The sequence below is a fragment of the Hydra vulgaris genome, chromosome 15, assembly GCF_038396675.1.
Source record: "Hydra vulgaris chromosome 15, alternate assembly HydraT2T_AEP".
NCBI classification, from domain to species: Eukaryota; Metazoa; Cnidaria; class Hydrozoa; order Anthoathecata; family Hydridae; genus Hydra; species Hydra vulgaris.
In genome coordinates this window covers 25,884,262-25,911,575 of record NC_088934.1, presented here as the reverse complement: position 1 = coordinate 25,911,575, position 27,314 = coordinate 25,884,262, and the positions used below count along the sequence as shown (strand labels likewise).

General features: G+C 27.9%; 1 protein-coding gene across 2 annotated transcripts; it reads left to right on the top strand.

Moving 5' to 3' along the window:
• Positions 1-847: 847 nt before the first annotated feature.
• LOC100207815 (TBC1 domain family member 20) lies at positions 848-25,509 on the top strand. 2 transcript variants are annotated; one of them, XM_065820245.1, is made up of 9 exons: positions 848-999; positions 6,015-6,194; positions 6,448-6,537; positions 6,852-6,946; positions 9,924-10,015; positions 16,940-17,041; positions 18,366-18,507; positions 24,888-25,081; positions 25,202-25,509. In XM_065820245.1, the coding sequence occupies exons 1-9, from the start codon at positions 915-917 to the stop codon at positions 25,452-25,454; spliced, it is 1,233 nt and encodes a 410-aa protein (XP_065676317.1). In that variant the 5' UTR covers positions 848-914; the 3' UTR covers positions 25,455-25,509. The 2 variants fall into 2 exon arrangements, with proteins under 2 accessions (XP_065676317.1, XP_065676318.1); XM_065820246.1 differs by lacking the exon at positions 16,940-17,041.
• Positions 25,510-27,314: the final 1,805 nt, after the last annotated feature.

Genomic DNA, 27,314 nt, shown 5'->3' with positions numbered 1-27,314 from the left:
CTATGGGCTAAATAGTGGTGAAAATAAATAACAATATGTATACTTAATCCATGGGTTGAATAATGATGAAAATGAACAACATGTGTACTTAATCAATGGGCTATATAATAATGATAAAAATAAAAAGTATGAGTAAAATAGCTAAGCAAATTTTCTCTGTGACACTAGCTCTGTGTCTTTTCATCTAGCTTTGATGCAATTTCATCAATAGTCTTATGTTTAACAAACTGATTTTATATTACACATTTTGTGTTCTCAATCCAATGAGCTTCCTTTTATGCAGGCATTTTATATGTTAATCAATGTAAAAAATCCTTTGCACATTTAGTTAATTGAAACAACCTTGCTAACATATATTTTCATACATGAAATTGTTTTTACTTTTTTATTTGTTTTTAAATGAAAAATAAAAATACTAAACATTTAGTTTAAAATTTTTTTTCATTTTTCATTTTCAAAGAAAGAGAAAAAAGAAAACTTTGTATTTGTTTAAATTTTAAAAAGTAATGCTTGTTTAAAAACCTTATATGAGACATTAGATACAAGATGAATCTTGGGGTATTAAGAATATCCTGAGATTCATCTTGTATTCGAAAATCTATATCTTGCAGTCAATTTCACCACCAGAATACCATTGTCTTGGGAATCCATTTTATGAAAAAAATTTTAAAAATACTAATAAACATTTTCCGTTCCTAAAATTATTTAAAACTGTTATAAATATAATTCTCATTCATTTCCTCAATATTTTTCAATTCCTTTTCTTCAGTCATTTTCTTTTCTTCATTCATCAAGAATTCATTTAACAATAATTTCTTAATTCAAGAAATCATTTAACAATAATTTCTTGATTCAAGGAATCATTTAACAATTTCTTGTAGAATAAAACTAATAATAACTAGAGATGTTTACCAATGATGCATGCTGTTACACCAAAGAAAACATACTTGCAATCAAAGAAAAAGATAAAAAACAAAAAGTTTGATGTTATAATAAATGGTGAGTTATTTTGTTGGAATGTTTGATTGAAATAATTAAATAGTATACCAATTTATTTTGTTTATTATAGTATAGGTTTATTTACACCTTTTTAAAATGGCATAAATTAAAAACAGCATAAATTAAAGAATCATTACCAAATTCAGCGTCAACATTGCATTTTTTATATTTTAGCAAAATCTAGAAAAAAACTTTTTATTGTTTACAGATTAGTTTAAAATTACAAATCATGAAATAGTCAAATTTAAAAATATATTATAATATTTGATTTGTAAATATTACACACAAAAAACTATAGCAGACATAGGTGTGCACTGATTTTATATATTTAGCACAGTTGTGGTTTTAAAATGTCAACTTTAATACAGACAATTATTTTATATTAAATAAATTTTCTGGACAAATAAGAAAAGAATTAAAGTACATTATTTTGCTAATTTTAATGTTCTCCTCATGTCCTGGTGTTTTTTAAGATTTATCTTTTTAGGCAAAGTTAACTCTGACTTAAAATATCCCCTTGGGTATTATATATATACATTTATATATACAGCCCTTGGAATTAGGGTCAGCATTTGGCAATGTTGACCTAATTACTGACCTAGTTGTGTTTGATGTTGGCAAAAAAAAATTTTATATTTTAAATGACGACATCTTGTATGAGAGTTGAATAAATTTAATATATGAGCATCAATAAATACAAATTCTCTCAATACTAATTTTTTTATTTTATTTAAGAAATTTTTGCTAGATTATTGATACTAGCATCTTCAGCTTTAATTACAAATTATTAATTAAATTAAATTACAAACAAACGATAATGTCACTTTTTAATGGCTTCTTTAAAGTTCGCTTTAATTGGGCTTCTTTAATATTACATAGGTATAAAAAATATGGCATCCAGAATTGCGTTTTTACATATTGACCATCATCTAAATTCATACCTCCATTTTTAGGTCCGCATTTGTTGAACTGAATTTCGATTGCCTCTCGAACTTTTCTTTCAAATTTTTGGGTTCTACTTTTAAAGTCTTTACTTGATCCCATTTTATACTACATGAACATTTAATTTTATGATGCCCAATTGCAGATTGTTCTAATTTTTCTTCAAAAACATTTTTTTGGTGTTGTTTTGTTTTTGTTGCTATTTTCATTTTTGTTTCGCCGATGTATTTTTGTTTACACTCGCATTCTATTAGGTATAATCCAGGATGGCTATTTGATGGTAGTTTTGTTTTGTTGCGTGAAGTTAGCAAAGATTTAAGATTTGCACTAGATTTAAAGACTGCCCAGTAACCTGCTTTCCTAAAGATTTTTTGAAGTTTTGGTGATAATATTGGGATTCACGGTAGTTGGCATGGTTGCTTCTTTGTTAGATAAAACTATTTCATTATTTGAGTGTCGTTTTTTTATAACAATATTTGCAAGGTCTTGTAATTTTTTCTTTTCGTATCCATTTTCAGCAAACATATTTGTTAGGAAATCAATTTCTTTGTTTTTCAGAGCAAATTGATAAAGTTCTATGAATAAATCCTTTAAATATTCCTTCTAAGATTTTTGGATCGTGGTTTGAATTGGGCTTAACCTGAATATTTGTTATTGCTTTTTTTCGATGTATGTTAAAATCATAATTACTTTTTTGACTATTGGTTATTCGGATGTCTAAAAAATTTAATCTTTTGTTTTCATCTTCCAATTCAATTGTGTATTTGATGACATTATGTTGACTGTTTAATTTTTGTTGAAAACGAATGGCGTTACCTTTATTTGTAATTCTTGTGTGGCTATCATCTACGTACCTGAAAAACGATTTTATTTCTAATGGTGGATTAGAATGAAGCGCAATGTCAATTGCTTTATTTTCAAAAAATTGCAGGAAACCTTCCGCAAGTACTACCATGAGTGGAAGTCCTATTGGGCTTGAGTCTACTAGCTCATGAATTTCTTCATTTCATAAAAAATAACATTAATATAAACACAGTTCTTTTAGTGATTTTATTTCTGAAATGCTTAGTTTTGTTAGTTTATTTAAATTTGGGAAGTGCTTTAACATATCAAGAAGAATTTTTGTAGCCTCTCCCAGAGGAATTGATGGATATAAATTGACAACGTCATAAGATTCCATCGTTTGATATATTCCAAAATTTAGCTGTTTTTACAAAAGTTGACGAATTTTTTAACTTTGTTATGTTTTTATCTAAAATTGGTTGAAATATATTTACTAGATATTGTGATATTCCATAACTTGGTGTCCTGATGGTTAAAACTACTAATTGCATAGGGCGCTTTAATTACACCATACATACATGGCGGTACTGGGTTGCTTGGGTAAAGATTTTCATATTCTTTTTTGGTAAATTGCCCTTTTTTATTCAATTTTGATAGGTAAGTTCTAATTTTAGTAGCAAATGTAATGGTAGGGTCTTCTTTAATTATCTTTGTTTTACCAATCTCTTGACGAATTTTGTCAATGGCTTTGTTGTGTTCTATTCTAACAAAGCCTGCTCCTTTATCAAAAGAGTATATATCAATGTTTTTGTCCTCTTTATCTGTTTTAATGCTTCCCTCTGTTTATAATTTAAATTACTATTTTTTTGTGGTTTAAGCATTTTAAGTTGCCTCAACACGTTTCTGCGTAAGTCTTGTGAACTCTCAATTTTGTTGCAATACTCTAGTTTTAAAGCATTGGATTCTGTTACTGAAATAATTGCATGTCTAAATAGGGTATATTTTGTATAGTTGGAACAAATTTAGGTCCTAGTTCTAAAAGATTTCTGTGGTTTTCAGGTATTTCCGTTTCACATAGGTTTAACACGACATCTTTAAGAAATGAAGGAGTCTCTTAGATAAAATAAAAAAATTATTATTGAGAGAATTCGTATTTATTGATGTTCATATATATATATGAACATCAATAAATACGAATATTGATGTTCATATATATATATATATATATATATATATATATATATATATATATATATATATATATATATATATATATATATATATATATATATATAGCGTCTTTTTAAGTACCGCATCATAATTAAAGTTATTTTATTAACGCGTTAAAAATCATTCAAACATTTTTTTTTCTCACTATAACAAGTTACAAATAAAATCTAAATTCCTATTTAAAAATCATTTTTATTATTTATTTCAAATATAACTAAATTTTTTTCAAAAATTTTTTTTTCATAAAACGTAACATTTTCTTATAATTTTACAGTTGGTTTTTGGTTATTTTATTAACTGTTAATAAATTTTTTCTTATTTATTTTGTGAACTCTTTTTAATAATGTTTTTAAACAATAAAGTTTTTTTTAAATTATTTATCAGTTACCAATAACATATTCGTGATCATAATTTATTTTCATAATTTAAACGAATGTCATTAAAACTTTATGTTATTGAATTAACAATAAGCAAAATATCTTATTAATAAAATATTTACATCACAATAAATCATGCATTTTTTAAACTATTATGACAAAAAATAATTTTCATATTTAAAAGGAATTTATATATTTAATTCCTTAAGATAAAACTTAAAACATTTTATTTTCTTTGTTTGTTTAATAATTTTTTTGTTTTTGTTAAAAACTAGTTAATTTTTAACAAAAACAAAAAAATTATTAAACAAACCGTTTCTTTAACAAAAAATCTATTTAGTTTGCAATTGCGGTTAAATGCTTACGACTTTATTTCTTCTGAATAAACGTCATGTAAAGGATATCAAAAGATAATTTAAATATTCTAAAAGATAAAAGTTTTTGCGTAATGCAAAACTCTAAACGCATAGGCAAATCGCCTTTTCGCAGGCAAAATGCAAGCTGCGAAACGCTTCTTAACAAGGCCTAATATATATGTATATATATAAATGTAAATATATATATATATATATATATATATATATATATATATATATATATATATATATATATATACACACACACACACACGCACATGTTTACCTTTTTTTGTTACTTTACTTCATACAGCTTTTTCAGAAAAAAAAGGAAAAAAAAAACAATAATGGAAAAAAAGACTGTTTCCCTAGCCCAAACCTTTAGTCGATGTAGCGGCACTCCCTTGGATGTTCTATATACTTGTCAGGCCATGTATGTACTAAAGCAGAGGGCTTCAGCACATATATCACGTATAATATGCTGTAATCTACAGACTTGATGGTTTATTTTATGCACGTTTATTTTGTAAGAGTTCCTGTACATGACATCATTGAAGCGTTTTTTTTTTAAGATGTTAAAGTATTTTTTTGTCAAGGACTAGAGCTGCTCACTGTTAAGAAACAAGTGGTTTTAACTTTACATAGCAATTTAACAAATGGATTGTACAATACGTTTTAATTACTTTTTCTTTTATTCTAAATACTAGTAATTGTTGTATTGTTTCTAAAATATCTCAAAGGTTGGTAATCATAATAACTTATTCCTGAGTGTGGTTTTTGTTGAAAATAACAACAAAACAATATTGAAAGCAAGCTATGGACAAGTAGAAAATATAAAAATATGTATTTTATTTTAAAAGCAATTTTTTTCTTATTTTTGTAAAGGTGTATGTCAACAAGTCTCAGTTCACAAGTTTTTGGCTTGTGCCAGTTTGTTATAAGCACAGCATGGCCTATTAAGACTATTATTAACATTCTTAATTTTGCTGATGATATGTGCTAATTTATAATGACAGTTTTGCTTATTTATAATAAGCAAAACTGCCATTATAAATTAGCACAAATAATCAACAAAATTGAATCATGCATCAACCATTTACTTAGGTGGTAATTTTTTTCCCTACAGTAGTGGTGCACCCTAACATACATATATATTTTTTTTAATTTTCGAAAAAAATATCTTGAATTTATTTTGATTGACTAATTTTGGGAACCAACTTTATACTTTATACAAATTTATACTTTTTATATTTGTTTAACTTTAACCTTATACAAATTTATACTTTTTAAACCATGTTGAAACAAATATATTTGTGATTTTTTTTAGAATTGTATAAAGAAAAAGTGAGAAAAATAAATGAAGCGTTAGATTGTGATCCTGTTGATATTTTTACTCTTCGAAAGTTAATGTTTTCATATGGTGGATGTATAAATAATGATTTAAGATGCAAAGTCTGGCCCAAACTACTCAATGTTGATATTTTTAACATTTTGAAGGGGAAAAGTGGTAAGGCTATTTTAACATTTTGAAGGGGAAAAATGATAAAACTATTTTTTTTAAATTTTTAAATATTTTCACTTTATGTCCTGCTATTTTAAGTTTTTTTTATAATGATGAAAAAGTTTTTTTTTGTTGATATTTTTCAGTTTTTTATAGTTTTAACTTCTTTTACTCATCATAAATAAAACTTTCTGGATTAATAATAGAATAATAATAATAGAAAAAATTTTTAGCTTAATAAATCATTTTTTATTTTTAGTTGATGATGAAATTGAAGAGTTTAAAAAAAATGTTTGGTGGAACCAGGTGAACCTTGATGTAAATCGTTCATACAGACGTTTTGCACCTAGTGTGTAATTTTATTATTATAACCTAGTATTTTGAATATATTTTACAAACATATTTGTTTATAGAAACTATTTTACAAACATATTTGTTTATAGAAACTATTTTACAAACATATTTGTTTATAGAAACTGTTTTACAAATATATTTGTTTATAAAAACTATTTTACAAACATATTTGTTTATTGAAACTGTTTTACAAACATATTTGTTTATAGAAACTATTTTACAAACATATTTGTTTATAGAAACTATTCTAGTCATGGATAAAAATTTGAATACAAATAAAAATTAATACAAATTTCTACTTTATTTCAGATATACGTATGTCTCGACGCAAGGTCTTACAACAAAAACTTCTTTTTGTAATTATGAGAGTGCTTTGCAGAAATCCTCATCTACACTATTTTCAGGTTGTTATTTTGTTTTAATGTTTTTATTTATTTTTTTTTGATTTAGTTGACCAATTTAATAGGTTTTATTAAAAGTGGAAAATTAAAAACACAGATTTTTTAAAATAATTTATTTTAAAAATATCGTTGTAATGTTATAAAAATATAACTGTTATAAGTAGAATCTTAGGATGTAGAAACCAGAAACAGAAAAAAGAATCATAAGATGTTAAACTAAAAACAGAAAAAAATAATCATAAAAAATAACATGTTAAAGTGGAAACAAAAAAAAGAATCTCAGCATGTTAAACTAAAAATAGAAAATATTTGTAAGAATTACAAGCATTGCTCTAAAATATTTTTAATAAATAGTTTATATATTGCTTATTTTCTTGTTCTTTTTCAATATTTTTCTTCAGAAATATAAAATTAATTCTACAACCAAATTAATAAGTTATTTTAAAAACTCAAAACTTAAAATAAAAAAATTAATAATGTAAACATAAAAATACGAGAAAAAAGATAACTGGTGTCTCAAAAAAAATGTCACACTTGATTTTCTTTTTTTATTTTCCAAATATTTGTGATATCAGTTTAATTTTCTTTAAGAGATTTTATTTCCTCTACAGAGCTATTTTGTATTTTTTTGAATAATTATTTTGTTTTATATATGATATAGTTGTTGACTCTAAAAAATTAATAAATGTTCCAAAATGGTGGCAAAGCATCAAGATTTTCAATTTTCAATGGTTTAATTGCTTCAGTTACATCATTCAGACTTTGTACAGTCCAAATATGTTGCAAAACAATCAAGGATAGAGGTACTATTAATGCTCCAACAAGGTCACACAGCCACGTTGAGCTGTTAATGTCCAAAGAGAATTTGGGATTACCCAATTCGATGCTGAATCAAGGAGCTTGTAGATCTCTAGTTGGTGGTCTGGACTTCGCATCTGCAAGTGCTTGCCTCTCAGAGAAGGCTGCTTGTGTACTGAGCAGAGCTAGCAGTACTATTTTAACTGCCAGATATTAAAGATAGTGATTTAGTGTTGGAATTGCAGATTTTGCAATATGCTTGTCAACAGACTTGTAAGCAAGTTGGTATTAATACAGCTAGAGATCGTTCTATGGTGAATCTGCAGTTTGTTAGTATTTTTGTTTGCCACCAAACAGTATACACATCTTTGTTATGGTGATGACAGGTATTTGTGCTTGGTGGAAGCTATCCAATTTGTGGCTCGCAAAGTCCAATCTTTAGAGTATGGATAAACTTGGTATCCAACAGGTTTTGTGCAGTGCACCAGGTTATTGGAATGTCACATCACTCTTTATTGATAGATTAGTGAAAGCACTGTGAATTCCTAGTAATTATTTTATAGAAAATCAACCTATTTAACAGTAAGATTTACTTAACCTTGTTTTATAACAGTAAGCAGCTCTTCTAATTGTTGGGTGTGATCAATTGTTCAGAATAGAAGTATGATATGTAAGATAGATAGGAATTGTGTGGCATCAGATCCCATTTATTTTTCAACCATAAACAAGATTGCATCTTACTGCGACAATATGGCCCCAACCCACCAGTATACTGCATGCTGCAGTTTATCTTGTATAGAAATGAAAACTGCTGTTGATGACCCATATTAGAGTTGGCAGTGTCAAATGTTATGTTAACAATTTGATTATCACTAATTCATTAACTTTATAGTCAATTTGGTATTTTCAGATTTTGGCCACATAATTTATCTAATTATTGTTTATAAATCATACTTTAAAATAACTTGGTACCACCAAGAGCTTCAATTGCATTGCATAACCAACAACTATGCATCAAGTCACACGTTCTTGAGTGACTTTAGTGATTTGAGTGAAGAGTAGGTATATATAGCCTGTAGAGTAGTTTTCCTGCTTTCCCTAATAAACGATACATAGTTTTGATGGTTCCCAGTTGTTCTGGATATTTGTAGCTATTTCACTTACAATCCTACATCATGAGCAATTAGTAATAGCATATGAAGAAGCAAAGTTAAATAGATCACCAGATTCAACTGTAACTTTTTGTTGTGAATGCAATCTGCTGCATTGGTGTCTTTTTCAGTCTGGTTGCCAATGCCACTAAAGTTGGTTGGCTTAACACATCTGGAATTGATCCAGTTGAATTTTTCTACTACAACTGATTTATTTGTTTGAATGATCTGAAATCTGATCTCACTCCTGCATCTTTTTACTGTTTTTGTCCCTGCATGCTCTAAAAACTTTTATTCTTCTAGTTTTTTTCCCCGCACTTTAACCCATTGAAACTCTCTCCTATCTTCATGTTTTCCTGGCTCAACAACCTAGAACAACATACAACCTAGAACTTTTTAATTCTTCTGCCAAACGGTTTCCTTGCTCTTTAACTCTATTCTTTGTTTTCTAGTAACTCCTAACTTATTAGTGGTTACTTGCAGCCTTGTTGGGAGTGAGTTAGAATTTAAAAAATTTGTTTGGCTTTATCATCTGCATTAGTGGCTTCTTCTTCATCAACCAAATCAGACATTATCTAAAGTAGAATTAGAATTGCTTTTAACATCGTTTGTCTAAATTTCAGATGATACTGTTGCTTTTGAAGCCTCAATGTCAACATTTGAACATTTTATACGCTCCAGGCTGCAGTCTCTCAAGCATGGCATCTGGAAATTTTCTATACCAAAGCTAAACAATTTCTTGTTATATAAATTAGATTCTTGTTGTTCTCCCTTTGACAGTCTGCAAAAAAATATAGACATTAAGAAAAATGATTGTGGCCAAAGCCAACTGTAGAATATATATTAATTATTTAATAAAATTTGCTTTGATGAAGTTGCACCGAAAGTAATGGTTTATACAATAAAAAGTTTTTTAAGGTTACCTCATATTTATTTATAAGTGGAAAACTAAAATGTAGATTAACTTTTATTATTCAGCATTACACATTTTTAAGGATTATAAATTAATTTTTTATAATTTTATAATTTAGGGTTATCACGATATTGCAGTAACACTGTTACGAGTATTAGGTGAAGAACTGGCTTCTGAATTATTAAATGTTCTTTCAAATACTTACTTGCGGTAATTTTATATTCCTTGTACTTTTGATAAGCCAGTTCAAATACAGACCTATTCATTAACATCAGGGGTTGTTCTTATATTAGTTCATGCAATTTTTAACCATTTTTGACCTCCTCCCCCCTTTTCACAACACCGTAACTCTTTAGTAACAAGTCCAGTATGAATCGTCACAAAACCACTAACTCCTCACAAAGAATTTAATTTATTTGAATAATTTTGCTTATATATCTTATTTATATAAAGTTTCGACTGAATATGTAGGGAGTACATATATATATTTATTTATATATGTGTTTTTTTATTATTTAATGATGTATTTATTTCTAATAACAAATAAATAGCCATTTATAACAACTTATTATTATATTATATATATATATATATATATATTTATATATATATATATATATATATATATATATATATATATATATATATTTATATATATATATACAGGCCTCGGCAGGAGTAAATGAGCACAAGAGCGGAGAAAAGTTCTCCTAAAACGAACATTACAAGCTATGCGAGCTGCTCCTCTAAACTGCTTTTTACGAGAGTTGTCTATTTATATGAAAATTGCTTATTAAATACAAAATTTGGTTTTATACTTGTTACAAGCAATGTTTGCAACATTATTGTCGCAATAATATAAACATAACTAGCATCATTTATTGTGTCGTTCTTTAGATGTAAAAATTTTTTTTTGCAAAAACCGTGCGTGGTTATTATCCGATTAAATAAACTTTTTTGACTTTGCGTTTTTTATTTTAGTTGCAATACTTTTGAGAAAGAAAAAAGTGCTTTTGCAAGAGCTGTAAATTGCTTCTGTAAAACGTTTTAGGGGAGTGTAGGCAGAGGCGTGGTGGCCCCAGAGGCTAAGCGGGATTCCCGCATGGGCTTTTCACTTTTTCATCTAAATATGGGCCTTTTGGCAAACTTTAATTTTTTCTACATTTTAAAGAAATTCCAGAATCATTTAAAATATTTATGTTTGCACAAATTAAATTTTATTTATCACTTGATTTCAAACTTGATTTCAACTTTGAGTGCAATTATATTAGTATTTTGCATAATAATAATATTGCTCTGAAAACAAAATAGATGTTTTAAAACGTATTATAATATTTTTTTCAGGGTTGTAACGTAAACGTATAATAAGTTTTTAACGGTCGTAATGTTGACAAAATAAATTTAAGAAAGTCCGCACACCCAACAATAATAATAGCTATTATTATTGTTGGACTTAAATTAACTTAATTTAAAATTTAACCCCAAAACATTTTTCTTAAATGAATTAAATCACAATACAATTACTATATAGTAATTGTATTGCGTTTTAATTCATTAAATAAGAATATTTTGGTGTTAAATTTTGAATTAAGTTTTATATAAATAAGGATCGAACTCATGTTTTGCATTTTTGTAACCTTTCGAAACAGATATAAACTTCTTTAATAATAAATAAAGTTTTTTATTTTTATACAGTTTATATTATTGTATGTAAATAAAGAAATCACTCCGTAATATCCTGTCCTCAGACAGATTTAAAAAAGGATGATGAACTGCTAAATGAAACTACATTATAAAAACTTTTATGCTTAAACTATGTCAATAACGGCACCATTTTTAGAGCGGCATTTTAGCTGTTGCGAGTTTATCCTAAAATGTTAAAAAAAGTTAAAACACCGAATTAAACAAAAGCATGAACTAAAAAGAAATTTCTCATAAAATAAAAAGAATTTCTTAATTTTCAATATTTTCAATATTTATTTTAGAAAAAAAATTATACATAATTTAAAAAAATTTATATTATTGTACAATAAAATAAATATCATTATATAGTAATAAAAAAATTAAAATCTTTGATTTTTAATTTTGTGTTAGGTTATGTTCTTCGAACAATAAAATACTAATCGTATTTGCTTGCGGTAAAGTTGTGTTTTAAGAAAATCAAAACAAAAACGTGGTCGCTGCATCGTGTTGTTACCATTTTTTATTTTGAAGTATTACAAACAATACTATTATTTACAAATAGTATTATCTCAACTTGTTGGTTTGTATTAATGATTTATTAGAATAAGGTCAGCAGTTGTTATATATATATATATATTATATATATATATATATATATATATATATATATATATATATATATATAAATATATAAATATATAAATATATATATATATATAAATATATATATATATATATATATATATATATATATATATATATATATATATATATATATATATATATATACACACATGTATATATATATATATTTTTCTTTTTGTATGGGCCTTTACATAAAGCATATATGGTAAAATCCCGCATATATAGCATAATAAAAATCTCGCATGGGCTTTTTAGAACCACCACGCCCCTGAATTTTGCAATGTGAACCTAAATGTCAGTAAAAAATGTCATGTTGAATCTCAAAAGAACCAAAATTGTATAAAAATTATAAAAGTAATTATCATTTTGCAAAAAAATTATTGATTTTAAGAAAATAAGGTTTTTTTTTACTAAAAAAAGAAAAAAGTGCATTTTAATAAGATTTTCTGTTTTTTTTAAATGATTTATTTTGAAAATTTTAGACCCAACCAACATACTACTAGAATTTTTTTTTTTTTTCTGCATTTATGGTCATTCAATATGAAATTATCCACACAATAAAATTTGTCACCTATATGCATCGGAATTTTTTTATTTTTACATCATTTGCAGTTTATATTAAATAAATGATAACTGCAAAAAGTTTAGCTTATGAAATTATTAAGCATTTTTATGAAAATCTCAAGAGACAGCAATTCAATTTTAATATATAATATCTTCATAATGTATTGGAGGGTTTCCCTAAAATTTAGAACTCAAATAGATTTTTGTTCAAGGAATTCAAAATAATACTAGTATATATAAGATAGAGTCAAGAAATGTCTAGTTTATACAATTTTGTTCAATATTATTGAAATTATTTTTGGAGCTAAAATGGAGACCCAAAAATTTTTGGAGCTAAAATGGAGACCCAAAAATTTTTGGAGCTAAAATGGACACCCAAAATCCCTGGAAAATTGTTGCTTTTATATTGTTACTTTATCTTCTACTGAAAAAATCAGGTTCATGCTTCATGTTCATGCATTGTCTCTCATTCAATCAAAGTAAGCACTCAAAAATAACATCTTTTCAGAATTTTATAAAATTTCAGTTTTGTTGTTATAACTTTGATCTTTTCAAAAATCTGTTAACTGAAATACTTTTAAATTAAAAAGAGACATATGAATGTTATTTTTATAATTTTATTTTTTCAAGTTTTTAAGTTCATTAATGTTCTTATACTAGCAGATACAGTTCTATACTAGCAGATAGGGTTCTATACTAGGATCTTTTCTTACTATACATACATGATGTACTATAAAATTTGCTTTATTTGCAGATGATTCCAGTTATTTTTATTCTCATAAAAATATTTAAACATTCTTTAAAGTAGTAAATGAAAAATTTAATAAAGTAAATGAATGTTTCATATGCAACAATTTTTTTGAATGTTAAGAAAAAACAATATTTTCCCTATTTGAAAAATCAAACAAAACAAAACAATTACCTCTTTTTCTAAATAGTAATAGAAAAAAAATAGTAATTCCGAGTTTTATTGAATTTAAAAAGTTTTCAATAAAAGTATCGGTTCAGTTTTTTGCTTTACTTAAAAACCTTAATTTTTTGTAATGACTTTAAACCAACAATATTTGTATCACAAATATGACAAGTGCATAATTTCTACTAAAATTTCTACTGCTAAAAGTGTAGTATTCCTCTATTCACCCTGCTTGGGTGTATAGAGGAATACTACACTGTGGCCCAGTGTAGTATTCCTCTATACACCCAAGTTTTGTATTATATTATGTGGACCATAATCTATTTTTAGGTCGAATTTCTGCTTTCATAATTGATTTAAAATGTCTTTGTGTTTATCTTTAAACTCTTAATTTTCTTTCATTAATCTTCATAATGTGTTTCATATGGACTGGGTTATTTAACTATTGTTACAATTATGTATTTCATATTATTATAGTTAGTACCACAGTAAAATTTGCCTGGCTCAAATTATTTGATTTTTATATCTATAAAACTATAGGTTCAATTTTATTGGGTAGTTCTCTAATAATACAAAAACTTCTATTTACCAAACTTGTTATGACTTAGTAGATCAATGTAAACTAGTATGTCTAGTTTACATCTGAGAATCTTTTCAACAAGTTTGAGATAATGTATGCTGAAAGCTTTATTTTTGGGAAAATATCAGAATTTTATTCAATATGGAAGATAATAGTAATGAAAATACATTTGTAAAAGAAATTTGACTAAAGTAAATTTTAATGGCCATACAGTAAAAATTTTATTAAATTATAAACAAATATTTTTTAGGATATTAGTTTTGATAAAAGCATATTATTCTTATATTTGTCATATTTTTTATACTTTGCTGTAAAAAGAAAAAGATGTCTTCCTTTTCAAAATGTTTGTGCAATGAGTAGGTCTGTAGTAATTATTTTTATGTCTGAAAGATGTATCAGAACGCATTACAATGTTTTTTAGACATCTAAAACACATCATGTGCTCACTGGGTAGTATTAGGGTGGGTCTTTAAAAAAAAAAATTGGGATTTTCCAGATTTAAACTTGGGTTTCAATAAGCTCTGGTAAAAATTTCAGAATTTTTGGTTGGGTTTTAGGTGACCCACATGAGGTCTTTAGATTTAGCTGACCCACATGAGGTCTTTAGTTTTAGCTGACCCACATGAGGTCTTTAGTTTTAGCTGACCCACATGAGGTCTTTAGTTTTGAAAGATTCTTATCACAATCATAATTATATAATTGATCGCCTAAAATATTTTTCTGCCTTTTTTTTCACAAGTGTTTCACCTTACACTTCAATTTCAGTGTCAGATCCCATGCTTTCTTCATTGCTAAAATTACAGCTTATTGGGAATGATTCTTTGTTCTTTTTCTCTCTTTTAATCTATTTCAATCCCCATTTTTTGCTCTGATTTTCTTTTTAGTTTAAAGCAATATAAACTCCACTTATTTTACCTTGTCTATCCCACTGTCGTTGTGCAACTAGAAAATCTTTATCATTGTAGATTTGTATCATGCTCAAAGCATCCTCGAGTGCAATGTCAAACATGAGATTAATTTTCTGACTCCAATTGTTTTGTTTCTGAAGATCTTGATTTGCTTCTCAATAAATTATAGTGCTCAGTATAAAATCCTTCAATTTTGTTAATAATGTGGGATTTGTAGATGTGAGGGGTACATGCCTTTTCTAATACATTTTCAATTTCCATAGCTGTCCGATTAGTCAAATGTGCATTTTCTGTCTTTTGTTACCTTTTAGACCTATAAAAAACAGTTATAAACTAATTTTATTGTAACTACATATAAAAAAACAGAAACTTTTATACTGAGAAATTTTATCCTGAGCAACAAATTTGAAATGATGAAAAAAGTTACTTCGAAACAAGATAACATAAGAAAGCGAGTGTACGAATTTATTGAAATTAACCCAGAACTTTCAAAAAACGCAATTGTAAAACATTTTATGATGGAAAGTATTCCAAGATCTACGCTCTACAATGTTCTAAAACGAAAAGACAACAACATATTACCCGAACGACCAGTTGGAAGTGGTAGGAAAGCAGTTAAGATGACAAAAAAGAAGATCAAACAATTGGAAAAAAAAATCGACTATCAACATGGAATCAGTCAACGTTCTCTTGCTAAAAAATTCAATGTCAATCAATCATATATATGCAAAACGATAAAGCAGAGGACAGTCATTCATTATCATAAAAAAATTAAGGCTCCAAAAAGAACTCCTGAACAACAATCTCTTGTTCGTCCAAAGTGCTCTAAATAGGTTGAAATTTTTCGAAAAAAACAGGTGATCATTGACAATGAATCACATTTTGGATTAAGTAATTGTAATATTTCAGGAAACAGTAGATTTTATTCATCAGATGTTACTACGACACCAAATGATGTTAAATTAAAAAGAAAATCAAAGTTTGAACAAAAATTATTGGTTTGGGTTGCAATTCCTCCAAAGGGATTGTCAAAGCATTATATTGCACTTTCCGGTCAAATTGTCAATGAAAATGTGTACATAGACAAGTGTTTGAGATCATGTTTGCTCCCATTTATAGAGACTGTTCATAAAGATGATGAAATAGTTTTTTGGCCTGACCTTGCATGATCTCACTACTCAAAAAAAGTTCAAGAATTTTTGAGGTCCAAAAATGTCCAATATGTGCCCAGAAGTCAAAACATTGCAAACGTACCAGAATTGCGACCTACTGAAGATTTTTGGAATGAAATCAAGAGAGCAGTATATGCTTATTGTTGGGAATCTAAAAATTTGATCCAACTGAGGAATCATATCAACTACTGCTTCAAACATGTCGACATTGAGTGCGTACATCGACTTGGTAAGGAGAGTTTTACAAGAGTTGATACAGTTTGCAGACAAGGAATGGAAAATTTGTAATTTTTTGTAATATTATTCTATGAACATTGCTATTTTTGAAACATTGTTCAAAACTTAAAAAATAAGTCATCTTTCTAAAAATATTTTAGAATTTAATTTGTCCAGATTTTTTGGAATCGCATGTTATTTTGTCATTACTTTTATATAAATAATTACTAAATTATTGAGATAAAATTGATAAAAATAGTTAAAAAAAATTTTTTTGTTGATTCATGTGTGATTGTGATAAGTTTCATAGTCCTGATTTGAAACTGAAGGTCTCATGCCAAAAGGAGGTTTACATAAAGGACATTCCGGATCGTTTATTTTTAAGACCCACCCTAGGGTAGTAGTTAAGTCTAATGTTCATGTTTATATTGTTATTTTTAATATATGTTTAAGAGATTTTATGGATAAGGACATGAAAAGAACAAATAACCTTCTGTCTTTCTTCTATCCAATTCTTTCAAAAGTTGACAAAGAACTTGAAGAATTTTTAACCAGGTTATATTTTTTATCTCTGTTTAAAAATATTTTTTGGTATTATTAGATTTGAGAAGTTAAATATAAGTAATTATAACCATTGTAATCACAACAACTATAAGAAACTAAGAACTAATCTTGCAAATTTTCTCTTGTTAACTTTTTACATATCTAATAAAAATTTCTCTTAACTTTAAAAAATTTTTAAGAATCTAAAAAATACATTAGACTACAGTAAAAATCAAGTATCAATGCAGTTGCACTAAATCAAAATCTTGTTTTTTTTTTATGTAGTAGTAGTATGTAGTTTGTAGTATGTAGTAGTAGTATGTAGTATGTAGTAGTATGAAGTATGTAGTAGTATGTAGTACTAGTAATAGTAGTAGTAGTAGTAGTAGTAGTAGTAGTAGTAGTAGTAGTAGTAGTAGTAGTAGTAATAGTAGTATAAAGTATGTAGTAGTAGTATGTAGTACTAGTAGTATTAGTAGTAGTAGTAGTAGTAGTTGTAGTAGTTGTAGTAGTTGTAGTAGTAGTAGTAGTAGTAGTAGTAGTAGTAGTATGAAGTATGTATTATGTAGTAGTATGTAGCAGTATGAAGTATGTAGTAGTAGTATGTAATACTAGTAGTAGTAGTAGTAGTAGTAGTACTAGTAGTAGTAGTAGTAGTAGTAGTAGTAGTAGTAGTAGTAGTAGTAGTAGTAGTAGTAGTAGTAGTAGTAGTAGTAGTAGTAGTAGTAGTAGTAGTTGTTGTTGTTGTAATAGTGGTTGTAGGCCTATAAATTATTAAATCTATTAGTTATTATGATAACATTAATTCTAGTTATCATAAGATTAATAACTATAGGTCAATATATTGTAGGTCTAATTACTATAGGTTGATTAACTATAGGTCTAGTTATTAGTTAATTGACCTATAGTAATTAGACCTATAATAGTTATTAGACCTATAGCTATTAGACTTATAGTTATTAATCTTATAGATACTAGAATAATAATCATTAAATCTATAAGTTTAATAGCTAAAGTTTAATGATCTAATGACTATAGTCAATTATCAATTAACTATATCAATTAACCAATCAACTATATCAATTAACTATAGGTCTTCAGGTTAATAATCTTATAGTTATAAACCAATAATTATTAGACCTACAGTTATTTCTATTACAAGTTATATGTTTTTAAAATTTCAAGCACATTTTGATATTATAAGTTCAATTAAATATATTTTTAACCGTGTAATTTCAAACATGATTAATTTTGAACTTGAAGTAAAAATTTTTTTTTCAAATTTTAACATATCTATCATTTTATTTTCTAAATATCAATTTTAAATATTTATCAGGTCAGAAGTAGGTACCATATTTGCATTGAGTTGGTTGATTACATGGTTTGGGCATGATGTGAACAAGATTGAGGTGATAGTGCGTATATGTGATATTTTTCTTGCTGGCCATCCTATACTCCCTATCTACTTTGCTGTAACAGTAAGTTTTATTATTTAGTATATCTACTTTGCTGTAACAGTAAATTTTATTATTTAACATAATATATCTAATTTGCTGCAACAGTAAGTTTTATTTAATGTAATTTTAACACTCTAATTATATTCAATGATTATTAATAGAACTCAAAATATAAAGTGGGTATTTTAAAGTTTCATAATTGATCATGGTTAAATAAAAATGGGTTTTTAAAATGTAATAATTATTCATGGAATAAAAGTTTTAGAAACTATTCCTTTTCAATAGCTCTCTTTTATCCATTTTAAAATGTAAAGAATATGTATTTACCCATATGTCCTACTTTGTGAATTTTATGTTTTTTTAAGAAAGCTGTTGTTAAATCATGGTCTAATGTTGACAATGAAAGTCAAGTATTCTAGTAGATTCAATGCTAAAATGCTTGCTAGTAGAATGCTAAGTAGTAGATTCAAATGCTAAAATGCTTGCTAGTAGAATGCTAAGTAGTAGATTCAATGCTAAAATGCTTGCTAGTAGAATGCTAAGTAGTAGATTCAATGCTAAAATGCTTGCTAGTAGAATGCTAAGTAGTAGATTCAATGCTAAAATGCTAGATGTAGTTAAAGCAAAATAAGAACCAACAAAATATTAAACTATATGAATAAAGTTTTTGTTTGTCTGTTATCTTATATAACTATTATTTTTTTCTTAGGTTTAATCTTTTTTTAGATTAAATCTAAGAAATGAAACTGTAGTTTCAATCTCATCTAAATTTATGCAGAGTTTTGAGACACACAGGTATTGATAAATTATGCATAATTCATCATTAAAAAAAAAAAACATTGATGTATAATAGAGTTTAAATTTATCATATTTTTGATAAATTTAAAGTGATGCAAGCAGGGGACAAAAAGGATCAAATTATGAATATTATGAATATCAGTGATATTTCACTTATAATCGTAATATCATTTTATAATCAGTGATAGGTAGGATTCATCCATAAAGTACGTATGCTCGGATAGGGGAAAGGGGTCTGCGAAAGCTGTATATGAGATAGGGGGCAGGAAGTTAATTGTTAAAGTAAGGAGACACTAAATTAAAAAAAGTATTATAAAATGTTGGGTTGGTAGAATCAAAGCATAGGGACTTTTAGGAAGGTGGGGGTATTCAAAATTGCATTCAGCAAAATGCTCGGGGGGGGGGGGGGTCAAAATAAAAGCATATACACTTTATGGACAACTCCTTAGCTTGGTGAACAAAAAAAATTATTTTTATGTTCATAATAAAAGCTGTTTATGTCATATTAGACAAACTTTGTGTTGTATTAACCTTTTAACAGCCCCGTGTTTTTTTTTAAATACTGTTACTATTAATCCAGCTTTTTTTTTTGAAGCGGCCTCTAAATGTCCCCTGTTTTTAAAATCATGGTGTTTTTTTTAACAATAGAATAAAAAAAGTTTTTTACTATTTTTAACATTATCAAACACTACAAAATGTTATTATTCAAGTTTAAGAATATATAAATCATACTACATAAACACAAAATTTTGAAATTGTATTCGCTAATATTCACTTTTTGTATGATAATTGGAAAAGCATAGAGCTGTTACAAAGTCCTGCATCACATTTTACAGATTCATATCTTGAATCTTTTCGAATTTTGTGTTTGTAACATACTGCACACCTTCTTTGAGCATTAATCTTTTATTATCATTTTCAATAACCATTCATCAAATATATCTTTTCATTATTGATTCATCAAATGTATAATTTTCTATCTTTTCTTGAGTAAATATTTAGTTTTTGATAATTATTTTTGCACTGAAAGAACTTCCTTATTTATCATATTTAAAATTACGTGTAAACACGTGTAAAAGTGAGTTATTGAAACAAAAGTTTTGTAATTTTGTAGTAAGAAAATTTTGTGACAAGTAGACGTATGATTACTGATAAACAAGAATGAAAAATGAGGAGATGCATAAAACTGTAATATTGCAGCATGGACATTTGGGAACCACTTTAAGTTTGCATAATAATACAGCATGGACTGTTAACGGGTTAACCTGACTTGATATAAAGTGTATTGACGTGACTTAATATAAAGTGTATTGGTGTGACTTATTGTTATATTAAAAGTACCTAATATAAAGTAAATAATAAAAACTGTTTATGTGTATTAGACAAATTTTGTTATATTAAGAGTATAGAGTACTCTTAATATAAAGTGTATTGACATGACTTAATTTAAAATGTATTGATGTGACATGATTGATATGCACATTGTGACATTTCAAAGGATCATAGTAATCATAGTAACCATTTAAGATGCTACTTGCAGTTTTCTTCTTGTTTCTGAAGTCTCATTTTGCAGTCACACTAAATGATTATAAATTGCCTTTAGCATGTGTCAGTTTCTTTTTTTAGTGTTTTAAAAGGGTTGAACAATTTTCTTTGCTAATTAGAATAGCAGCGCAAAATTCAACTATAAATAGGCAAAGACTTAAGGGATAAACAGATACTGTCTTTTGACCAGCTTCCCACCCCTTCTTCATCTATTAGGCTGGCATAGATGTATTTATAATACATTGATTCCTGTTTAAGATGTTGAATACTGGATCTTCTTGACTCAATGCATGGGTTTTGCTTGTGCCTCTGTTTTTATGACTAGACAACTCCTTCTATTATATTATATGAGGGTAAAGCTCTAAAAGTCAGTTTTATGGTTCTGAGATTGGGTTCTGAGATTGGCTGGTAGTCATGTTTCCCGAACTTTGTAGTAGCTCTCAGAGAGGCTGATTCCATCAATAGCTGTAAAGTATCAGAATACTAATGGTGCCATGTTGCACATGGATGGTGCCCCTGTTTGTACTTTTTGTTCTCAACACTGCACTCTTTTTGATGTTATTTCTGATCAAATTGACCAAGCCTTTTTTCTGTATCCATCAACCATTATCATTGATAATGGTGACTTGAATGCTTATCACACTAAATAACTTGGCTCTAGTGTCAGTGACTCTGCAGGTGTTAAGGCCACAATTACCTGCTGACAAATGTGCTTCTTACATATCTTTGTGGATTCATGCTGGCATGGAATCTTTTATTCCCTCTCGACAATTCCAGGTTAAGCCATGGTTTTCCTCACTTTGTGCTGCTGCAATTTCCAATCGAAACCATATCTATCAGCAAAACAATTCTCCAGAAAACAGACGTCTGTTGACTATTGCTAGAAACCATTACCATTGGAGAATCTTTAACAGCATCAATAATAAGAGCAAATCTGTTATTCCACCTCTCTTGTATGGTTCAGACTTTGTCACCTCACCTAAAGACAAAGCTGAATTGTTTGCCAACAACTTTTCATCAATATCTTCTCTTGATTCCACTAGTTGCGTTCTACCTGATATAGCTGTCAAACAGGTTGATGCATTGCTTGGCATTCTTATCCCTCCAGCTTCTGTATCTAAAGTAATTTCCTGCTTAGACTCATCTACAGCTTGTGGTCCAGTCAACATACCTGTTGTAGTCTTGCAGAAGTGTTCTCTGGAGTTGTCATCCATACTTTCAAAACTATTTAACAAGTGCTTATTGGAGTCCTGTTTTCCGGCATGCTGGAAAGCGGCATCTGTTATCCCTATTTTCAAAAATTCCGGAAAGCGATCTGATTCGTCTAACTACCATCCCATTAGTCTTCTTCCTATCATAAGTAAGGTTTTTGAATCTTTAATTAACAAACACTTAATCTCTCATCTTGAATTGATTAACTTACTTTCTGATCATCAATATGGATTTCAATCTTCTCGTTCTACAGCTGATTTGCTAAAAGTAATAACTGATTGGTTTTATCGTGCATTAGATAGAGGTGGAGAGGTTAGGGCTATCACATTTCTAAAGCTTTTGATAAAGTTTGGCACGATGATCTTCTTCATAAGTTCTCTTCTTATGGTGTATCTGGTAACATCTTTAAGATTATTGAGTCCTTATTTTCCGATCGTATGTAAAAGTTGTTGTCGATGGACAGCACTCTTCTTCATATCCTGTAATCTCAGGGGTTCCTCAAAGTGCAATCTTTGGCCCTATACTCTTTTTAGTGTACATTATCGATCTTCCAAATATTCTCACACCTAAGGTGGCATTGTTCGCTGATGATACTACCATTTATTCTTGTTGTGATAAGAAACCAACACTCTCTAATTGCTTGAAGGGGGCATTTAAGTTTAAAAAGGATCTCACTTCTGCTACAGCATGGGGCTCACAGTGGCTGGTGAACTTTAATTCAGAAAAAACTCAATTTTTTTCAGGTTATTGCAATAATTTAGATCTTCCTATATTTATGAACGGTAATGTAGTTGATGAGTCATCTACCCTTCATCTTCTAGGATTAACTCTTCCGATCTTTCTTGGAAACCGTGTATCAAATCCATTGCAAAACTAGCTTCTGCCTAGGTTACATCTTTTTATCTTGCTCGACAGTTTCTTACTACGAATTCTATTCTTTATCTCTTTTATTCTCAAATCTGTCCTTGTATGTAGTACTGTTACCATATCTGGGGCGGATCTTCTAATGATGCTCTTTCTCTTAGACAAGGTGCCAAAAAATGTTTGTAAACATATTTGGACGTGCTTTTGCAGCCAACCTCCAACCATTATCACACCATCGTAATGTTGCTTCTCTTTCTCTTTTCTACAAATACTATAATGGGTACTGCTCTAAAGAGCTAGTGTTTCTTGTGTCATCTACTAAAATTCATTCTTGTGTTACTTGTCACTCAATTAAGTCTCATCTTTTTTCTGTGCTGTTCTTAAGTGCTCCAAAAACTCTTATTCGTCTAGTTTTTTTCCTTGAACATCAGTTCTTTGGAATTCGCTTCCTTCATCTTGCTTTCTTGATTTATATAATTTGCAATCTTTCAAGTTGTCAATTGTTATCTTGCTCTACACCTTCGGTATCACATCATCATGCTGATGAGCCCCAAAGAGTGTCCGTGAGTACTGACTTGATTAGACAATTATACTCCAAATTATTATATACATCAATTTTCTGTACTAGTAGTTACTAGTCGTTATGTGAATACTCCTACCAACCATGAATACCATGGTTGGTACTTTTTCTTATATTTTGAGGTTTTTTACAACTCTATGTAGAATTGTAGCTCCACAAGTATCATAGATCTGCCATAAAAGTGAGCTTTTATGTGTTTACATGCCATCAGTATCACATTATCACGCTGATAATATGATACTGAATATTTTTTCAATTAACATAAGCTAACTGAATAATTTCAGTTAGCTATTATTATTACTTTGCCATAATTAAAATTAGTAATGACAAAGTTTATTTTTTTGCAATTAATTATTGATTAAACTTTTGGCAAATATATTCGTGTTATAGAGATAAATATTTTGGCAAATATATTTGTGTTATAGAGATAAATATTTATCCATCGTATTGTATGTATATATATATAAATATATATATATGTATATATATATATATATATATATATATATATATATATATATATATATATATATATATATATATATATATATATATATATATATATATATATATGAATCGTGTTGTAGAGGAAAATGATTATATGATATTTTTTATATCATAAAAAATATCATATAATCATTTTCCTGACTTTTATTTTTAATAAAAAGTTATAAGTTAAAATTAAACCGATGAACTCTCGGGCAACAAGCAAGTCGCGCTTGCAGTAACCAAAAGTATAAAGCAACGAGTTTTCATTAACCAAAAAAATTTTTTAATTCAGTGTTATTTTAGTATATAAACTAGAAGTGTAACAGGAGTAATTTTCACCCCACCCTTAAAAAAAAAATGTATATATATTTTATATATATATATATATATTTTAAAATATATATATATATATATATATATATATATATATATATATATATATATATATATATATATATATATATATATATATATATATATATATATATACCGTAGAATCGCCTAAGTTCGGTTACCACGTAACTTCGGTCGTTTAACAAAAAATATAAAAAGGCATGCAAAACTCAAGTTTTACAAACTTTTTTTTCTAATATTTGTAATTACTTCGTAAATATGAATCTATAATACATATATATATATATATATAAATTACTTAATTTTATATATATATATATATATATATATGTATTATAGATTCATTTTTACTTCGTAAATATGAATCTATAATACATATATATATATATATATATATATATATATATATATATATATATATATATATATATATATATAAAAGCACTTTTAAATAGTTTCATATATTAATATAGCAAAAATTAGTTAATTAATAACCTAAATTTTTTTTTCAAGTCACATCGATCAATAATACTTAAACATGACTAATATTTTATTATAGGTTGTTGTATCCCATCGATCAATGATACTTAAACGTGACTGTGAAATGGCTATGGTTCATCAGTGTTTAAGCAAGTTGCCTTTTTCAATGAGTGTCGACGATGTTGAAAAGTTTATCTCAGATTCATTAGCGTTTTTTAAGAGACACCCTCCAGATTCTTTGTCAAAAGATATTATTTACTACATGAAACAAAGGTAAACTTGTATAAATGTGTTAACGCATATGTTTTAGTCTTTTATATTTTCTAAACATACTATTTCATATATTTAATTTTGTTTCATATAATAACGGCATCTTTTTGACTTTTTTTTAAGTGACTCTATTGCTCATCATTCAGACTTGCTTGAGCGTTCTCAGGCTCAACGTCCGGATAGAGTCCTGCGTAAAAGAAAAAGAATGGGCAAAATTTTATGTGAAAGTTCTTTACCTCCTATATTGTCTGTTGCTACTACAGAGGAGTTAAATGCGAATCAATCAAATTTGTTAGTTAAGGCTGCTGTTTGGACTATGACAATATCAATGGGAGTTATGACATTTTTAGTATTGAATACCGGAAAGTGGATTTGACAAAAGTATAATGAAAACTAAAGTTTCAATTTCTTTTCTTACAAAAATTTATAAATTTTATTGTTTTCACTTTTATGCTATAATAGTGGCAGGGGAGGAGAAAGGGGGCGGGGTTGCCATATTTTCTGTAGCAAAAAGCCATTCAAGTACGTTTCGTAAACACAACTAAAAAAAACCTTTTTTACCAATAGTGTGTAAAGTGATGCTAATAAAATATTATTAAAATAATATTATTAAAAACACAAAAAAAGGAAAGAAGAGTCGAAGTTTGCGTCTATTATTCATAAACGTGCGGCCGTGGCGCAGTGGTTAGAACGCTTGCTTTATAAGGAGGAGATCCAGGTTCGAAACGAGCTCTGGACAAATTTTCGCGTCACGGTAAGAAAGGAGGCGTGAACTTCCTGGTTAAATGCACTTCCGCGGTGCTCTGTGACAAGACCGTTAGGACTTCTTGGGACATCTAAAAAATCAAACAAGCAAACAAAAAAAATCTCCGTCTATTTGTGTCGTCTGAAAAGAGTCAAATTTTATAAGCTTTTACCTAAATTACAATATGAACTTTTTTAAAATAAATAATATTACCAGTATCAACGATGGCTTCTAAACTCTAACTTGCAAAACAAAGATGAGATGTTAAACCAATCAAAACTAAGAATTTACAACATCGTATTTCACTAACCATTTATAATTGTTAATACAAACTTTACAGAACTTTAAAAAATGTAAAATAAATAAAAACTTACGGTAGTAAAAATTGAAATAAGTTTGGCTAGAGCAGAATAAAATCAAGAAAAAAGGAATAAATAAAACATTGATTTAAAATGATTTAAAATTCTTTTTTTAATAAATATATTAATTGAGTACTTAATTCACAATAAATAAAATGCCCGAGTACGATGATATATCATAGTACTCATATATTTCATTATTTATAGTACTCATATATTATATTTATATATATATAGTTCTATATTTTAAGTTCTGTATTCACAAAATTTTACTAACTCTATCGATAGAGTTAGTAAAATTTCGTGAATACAGAACTTAAAAAATAGAACTATATGTATAACACATCGCTCAATAAGTCCGTAGGATAGCTAATAAAACAACAACATTTTGACATAATTTGATTTTATTCATCAACATAGTCTCCTTTTAAGGCGATACAGTCATTCCAGCGCTTCTCTAACTTTTCGATACCATGTTTGTAGAACGATTTATCTTTTCCTTCAAAATATGCTTCAGTTTCGGCGATGACCTCCTCATTCGATCCAAATCTCTTTCCCTGGAGCATCCTTTTGAGATCTGAGAACAGCCAATAATCGCTGGGGGCCAAATCAGGCGAGTATGGTGGATGGGGCAACAATTCGAAGTGTAATTCATTCATTTTTACCATTGTTTTCATTGACTTGTGACACGGTGCATTGTCTTGATGAAAGAGAACTTCTTTCTTCTTCATGTGCGGTCGCTTTTCGTCAATTACAGCCTTCAATCGTTCCAATAATGCCATGTAATATTCGCTGTTGATCGTTTTACCTTTCTCAAGATAATCAATGAACAATATACCATGGCTATTCCAAAATATGGAGGCCATAACCTTGCCAGCAGAAGTTTGAGTCTTTGGACGCTTTGGGCGGCTTTCACCCGCTGGTGTCCACTCAGCCGACTGTCGATTTGACTCAGGAGTGAAATGGTGGATCCATGTTTCATCCATTGTGACGTAGCGACGCAAAAAATCCTTTTATCTCGGTGAAATAGTGCCAGACATGCTTCAGAATCATCGATTCGTTGTTGTTTTTGGTCCGGTGTTAGCAAACGCGGCACCCATTTCGAACAAAGCTTTCTCATACCCAAATGTTC